Source organism: Triticum aestivum, chromosome 1D (genome assembly GCF_018294505.1).
Source record: "Triticum aestivum cultivar Chinese Spring chromosome 1D, IWGSC CS RefSeq v2.1, whole genome shotgun sequence".
NCBI classification, from domain to species: Eukaryota; Viridiplantae; Streptophyta; class Magnoliopsida; order Poales; family Poaceae; genus Triticum; species Triticum aestivum.
Window position 1 is genome coordinate 482,492,905 of NC_057796.1, and position 5,852 is coordinate 482,498,756.

General features: G+C 51.5%; 1 protein-coding gene across 1 annotated transcript; it reads right to left on the reverse strand.

Annotated features, from left to right (window-relative positions):
• Positions 1-271: 271 nt before the first annotated feature.
• On the reverse strand, positions 272-5,360 carry LOC123183253 (glucose-1-phosphate adenylyltransferase large subunit, chloroplastic/amyloplastic). Its single transcript, NM_001405979.1, has 16 exons — positions 5,119-5,360; positions 3,728-3,966; positions 3,505-3,624; positions 2,880-3,050; positions 2,671-2,760; positions 2,483-2,569; positions 2,344-2,399; positions 2,148-2,241; positions 1,934-2,046; positions 1,794-1,866; positions 1,585-1,665; positions 1,363-1,449; positions 1,173-1,277; positions 965-1,071; positions 810-870; positions 272-711 (listed from the first exon to the last, which is right to left on the reverse strand). The coding sequence occupies exons 2-16, from the start codon at positions 3,947-3,949 to the stop codon at positions 610-612; spliced, it is 1,569 nt and encodes a 522-aa protein (NP_001392908.1). The 5' UTR covers positions 3,950-3,966; positions 5,119-5,360; the 3' UTR covers positions 272-609.
• Between the last annotated feature and the right edge of the window lie 492 nt (positions 5,361-5,852).

Sequence of the window (5,852 nt, forward strand, 5' to 3'; positions counted from 1 at the left end):
GATGGTGTGATGAGGAGGACCGAGGGTGCCCGGCGAGATCCGCATCGGGACTTCACCACCAGCGCTCTTGCTACCGAGGCTTCACAGTTCTAAATTTCAAAGTTCCTAACTGTATCCGGTCATTTCCACCTTCGGTCGCAACGGTGGAGGCGATCAGAGCTGACGCCGATACTCTGGGAACCGCCCGATAGCTACCAAAGTGGCAGCGTCTCGAAATGGTCTTTCGCTCCGCTTCATAGATAAAGCAACCACCACTCGAAAGCAACGTCAGTCGACAAGAAAACCCCCTGAAAATTTCACAGGTCTAGATAGAGTTTTATTTACACGAACATCCCCCGGGAGTTTGTTTGCTCGCTGCCACTTCTTTACCTCAACACACAGCCTCTTATTTATTACAGGGGAAAAACGAACGACTATTACTTTGTTCCACTGCTCCTTACTACTACTTACTACTAATGCTGCCCGCGCGCGCCTTCTCAGTCATTCAAGCTTCAAACGCCTCCCGTCCCCGGGTCACTTCTTCAGTCCCTCCCGGGCCTCGAGACGACGACGACGATCAACGCAGCGCAGAGGTTGTCGCAGAACCCGTCACGCCGACCCGGCGGTGCTCTACACGACGGTGCCGTCCTTGATGGTCGCGTTCTTCTGGATCACCACGATCCCGGACCTGATGTAGTACCCCTCCTCCGGCCTGTCGGCTTCTTGCACTCCCTGTCAGAAATGGCACAAAGTGGCATGGTTTCAGAGACGAGTGTTGTTTTCTTCAGAATTTTGGGGCCAGGTTTGAACTCTGAAGGAGGGCATCTTACCTCCTTGTTTGAGATGACCACGTCCCTTCCTATCCTCGCGTTCATGTCGATGATGCAGTTGCTGCAATGTATCGATGCAAAAAGTGTTAGAGATACTGTCTCACTTGCGCCGAACGATACGTGTTGTTTCTGAGGTACAGATCAGTCTCTCTCACCTGATCTTTGTGTTCTCCCCGACGCCGATGGGGACCTTGCCCTCGGACATCAGCCTCGAGATCTCATCCTCGGTCTCGTACGAATCCGCACCCATCATCATCGCGTTCTGCAAACAAACACCATTCAGAAGAATGACAGCGTTCAGACAATGGATCATTTTACAGTTGACATGCACCACAAGCATTAATTCGGTGCGAAAAAGCATACCTTGAGTTCGCTTCCGGAGTTTAGGCGTGAACGAACGCCGATGATGGAGTGCTCGATTTTGCATTCACGCAAGAAGCAGCCGTGCGAAATGATCGCTTCTTTGATCTGCACACAGAAGAATCCATATCAGATGCTTACCACCGATGCTTGTATGGAATAGTCTCAATGGCAGGTTGGTTCTAACACGTACCCTGCACTTGTCTGACTTTGTTGGTGGCAAGTATCGAGGCGAGGTGAAGAAGGGAGTTTTGGGATCATAAAACTCGAACTTTGGGGGCTGCAATGAAGAAACTGTGTGAAAATACTGAAAAATGTATTAAGTGAAGAGTCTTAATGTAGCTTTATCATTTATCAATTATCATATTAGCACAACTGAAGTCAAATTTGGAAGCACCCAAAAATAGAATGTCACCTGCTCGCAGAGGGCCATGTTCGCATCGAAGAAGGATCTGATTGTTCCAATGTCCTCCCAGTAGTCAGTGAAGACATAAGCCTGACAAAAACAGAGTCAAATGAACGGCCACTTCGTGCAGCACATAGGAAATAGTTTTACAGACTGCATTTCATGCAGTGCTACCTCCCCAACAGAAACAACGAATGAAGCTCACACTGTTAGTTTACCTGTACATTGTGGTCATGCAGAGCTCTCGGGAGGATTTCAGACCCAAAGTCATGTAGTTCTGCGTATCTTGACCTGAGAATGCAGATATTAGAATTCAGACCGACAGGACAACGGCATCGTCACGAGAGCAGGTTCTTACTTTAGAAGGTTGAGCAGAACATCTCTTTTGAAGACATAGACTCCCATAGAAGCAATGTATGGATATTTAGCAGGGTCGTCGATGGCGAAATTGAGAAAACTGGTGTCCACTTTCTGCAATGATCAATGGATTAAATTTCAGATACTGCAACTTATTTAAGACAGTTATATCTTTAGGCATATATCTGACACAGTGAGGTAAGACCAGTGCTAACCATCGCTTCCAGATCGTCACCCTTTGGCTTCTCAGAAAATTGGACCACACGGCCTGAACTGTCGAACTTCACTAGCCCGTACTCAGATGCCCGGCTTCCAAAACAAAGAAAAGCAAATCAGGATGCAGTGCAACTTCAACAAAAGGAAGATACAACTCATAAACAAGGATCTGGGATGTACAAGAATAGTTAATACCTCTCTCCAACAGGGGCACATGATAAAGTAATGTCAGCATTGTCATCCACATGTTTCTGTAAAGGATGCATGAATAAGCTTGGTCAGCCAGTTCAAAACAGAACATACACTAGAGCTGGTTAAAGAGAACATCACAAACCTGCACAAGCTCCATGTAATCCATGCGATAAAGCTGATCGCCCGACAAGATCAAAATGTGCTCTATGGATTTATTCTTATAATAGTCCTGGAGAGGTAGACAGAACACAAGAAGCATTACTTTAACAGATCCAGATTTACAAGTATGAGGTGCAAGGAGGGCCATGTGCTCCTAGATACTCTTCTCACCTCAAGCACCCAGATAAATTTTCTGACGGCATCCGCTGTTCCGCGGAACCATCCAGCAGCCTCCCCGGGCATTTGCGTCGCGGCCAATACCTATTTGTTGCAAAAAGGTGTATCAGTCAACGTGTGCTGTAGTCAGCTAAAAGCCCAATACATCGAGATGAAGATCATAAAAAAAGTTGAGTACAAACTAATAAGCTGAGGTCAATTACCTCAACAGATCCATCAGTGAAATTGATTCCCCCGCCGAGGTAGGTGCGGTGAATGTGACGATTAAGAGAGGCCGAGTTGAACTGCGTCATGACGAATATCTTGTTGATGCCACTATTGAAGCAGTTGCTCATGGGAATATCGATGAGCCTGTAACATCCTCCAATAGGAACCTGAGCAATGCAACAAAGGGAAAGGAACAAGATTCAGGCTGGCGATCCGAAGATGACTGGACGGGCTACATGCATGGTCACTGATAGCCTTGAGGTTGACATCATGTCGGTTAAAGTGGGGGGCATCATCGGGTCCGGCTACAGAAACCACTGCTTCTAATAATGATTTAAACACAACACAATGCAGAAAACTTGGTACTGAATGAGCTGTACTTCAACTGGTCCTATCCAAATAATTTAACATGTGCAGATGACAACTGAAATTTGAATAAAGCTTTCTCATTCCTATCTACCTAAAACTGGGAAATGTTCTAGAACATTTCTGTAAGTAACACAGATTTTTTTAAATTCATTTCTGGAACTGAGATGTACTAGTGTCAAACTATCAACCTGTAATAGAAAAGAGCAAGACAGTTAAAAACATAGAACTGGATGATGAAATGTGTCATCTTACAGCAGGTGTGGCCCTTGTGCTTGTGAGAGGGAAGAGCTGAGTCCCGGTGCCACCGCCGAGTATGACGGCCGCGACCTCGTTCGGATCGGCGTAATTCCTGCGGAAGGACGTCCGGAGAACCTGCAGGTGTTTTTTTTTGCATCAAAAAGTCAGAGATGCTAACATAACAGAGTGTCTCCATTGCAATTCGATCATCATCTGGTTCGGATGGAATGAAACTCACAAGGGTGTCTGCTGGGCTGGCGTCGGAGGTGAGCACGCACTGCGCGCCGGTGGCGGCGGGGCCCCTGCCACCGTTGCACATCCTCCTGGAGGCCCTCTCGTGCCTGATGCTGCTGCTGTCCCCGACCTTGAGGCGCTCGGAGGCGGAGCCCTCTCTCCTGACGGGGGAGATGCACGCTTTGCCCTCCAGGGGCAGCACGCTGCTGAACTGCATCGATGACATTCGCAGTCCACCTGCAACTGCAACAAGATGAGAAGTTGAGAACGATCAGCAACCATGGAATCTTCAGAATCCATTAACTGGTAGACTAGATTGGAGCATGGAAGGCACATGACTTGGCCCAAAATCACTGATGAATTTACAGGTCGAGCAAAAAAGAGCACGGGCTTTTTCCCCTCTCTCACGGGTCACGGCCCTCTGTAAAGCTCAGTATACTTCAGAACAATGATCATGGGAAAAGGGACTAGTGGAAGAGTGGGAAAGGTGACGAGGACTTTGTGACTTTTCAGGGCAGGGTCACGTGAATCAGGAGGTGATCCTCTGATCTTGTGGCTGGCGTTCTTCCTTCGCTGTTTCCTCTTCTGAACTCAAAGGGAAGCAAGGCAGAATATCCCCATGAACTTTGCAAGTGGAAACGGAGACTTGCACGAGGATTTCACTGCACATGTGAACTTGTTGTGGACACGAGGAAAGATGCACATGTGAGTGGTGCTGTTTTTAAGGCAGCGGCGATGATGAAACCGAGCTGGTCAGAGCCTAGAAGCCGCAATATTTGAAGAAAATTTAGCAGGGCGCGCAGGATCCAAGGAGGACTCGATTTTCCTGTCGTCGGGAACGCAAAACAAATGCTCCTGCAATCACCACTGGGCACAAGTAGAGATCGAGGAAAGGAAAGGAGGACTCGCCCCAATCACCGGCGAGCCTCCTCCCTTTTACAGCGACGAATGAAATGAGTGAAGTGATGATATTCAGTCGTTGGCAACAGTTAATTCAGACAGGAGGAAAATAAATCAGCATGGTACTGCTAGTGTTAATGAGAAACCGAGCGGCCGTGATCCTGAAATTAAGTTGGCAACAAGATCCGTCCTCTTCCCTCCTCGCCAGCGGCCGGTCGACAGTTTTGCCCCAACCACGCCGCCGGCGCCGCGCGCGCGGTGTCACTCACTCACTCACCTCACGGGCGCCCCCACCGGTACGCACCGCCGCCCGACCAATCGGTCCACCACCGCCCCTCCCGTGCCCCGCCCGCCCGCGTCGGAATGGGGCGGCATTAATGCGCGGCGGAGTCCGGCCGGGAGGAACAGGCAGCGCCCGCCCGCCACCTTTGCGCCACCGGAATGCAAATTAATGAATCGGCAAGGGGGGAGGGAGGGGGTGAAATGTGTTGTTACCTGCGGTGCGGCTGCGGCTGCCGGGGACGGGCGGACGGCGGGTAAACGGATCGACGGGCGACCGGGCAAGCGACGGATCAATCAAATGCAGGGAAGAAGAGGCCGGGGGTGGCCCCGCTGATGTGGTGGTGAGGGGGAGAGAGAGAGAGAGAGGAGAGACGGTCGAGCCGTCGAGTTCGGAGGCTGTGGTGATGTGGAGGGCGGGGCATATAAAGCGGGCCGAGGCGTTGGCGTCCCACTGCACTGCAAGCGAACGGACGGTGTGGAGCAGCCCAGGCAGCAGAGGGAGCACCGTGCCCGAGCGTAGCGTGAGGCCGGCATGGCATGGCCCGGACTGGACTGGCTACGTTACTCTCTTTCCGTCTTGGCGCTATCCCCAGCCCCACCGTTCCCCATGCCCGGCCATGTGCAGGCGCAGGACGGACGGTGCCGCTACCGCCCCCCGCACCGTCCCTTGCCTGGCCCTCGCCGCACGCCTCCGGCCCGCCTTTCCGCCCGCCACGCTACCGCCGCTGCCACCGTCGGGGTGATGCCTCCTTGGCCGTGCCCGTCGCTGCTTTTGTTGCCTTCAGGTCTCGACGCCCGCCCACAGCTTGCCCTCGCCGTGGAATACGCTGGCGCGCGACCGGATCCGACAACTGGCCGCCGCCGTCGGCTTCGCTCCTCCTTTTTGCAGTCAGTTAACGCACGCACGGACGGACGGACGCGCGGCGTGCGTGCTGGCTGGCTGCCCC

Coding starts and splice junctions, on each gene's coding strand:
- LOC123183253 (NM_001405979.1), bottom strand. CDS start 3,949: ATGTCATCGATGCAGTTCAGCAGCGTGCTGCCCCTGGAGGGCAAAGCG. Junction 3,051..3,504: donor GCACAAGGGCCACACCTGCT/GTAAGATGACAC, acceptor TGCATTGCTCAG/GTTCCTATTGGAGGATGTTA. Junction 871..964: donor GGGGAGAACACAAAGATCAG/GTGAGAGAGACT, acceptor GATACATTGCAG/CAACTGCATCATCGACATGA.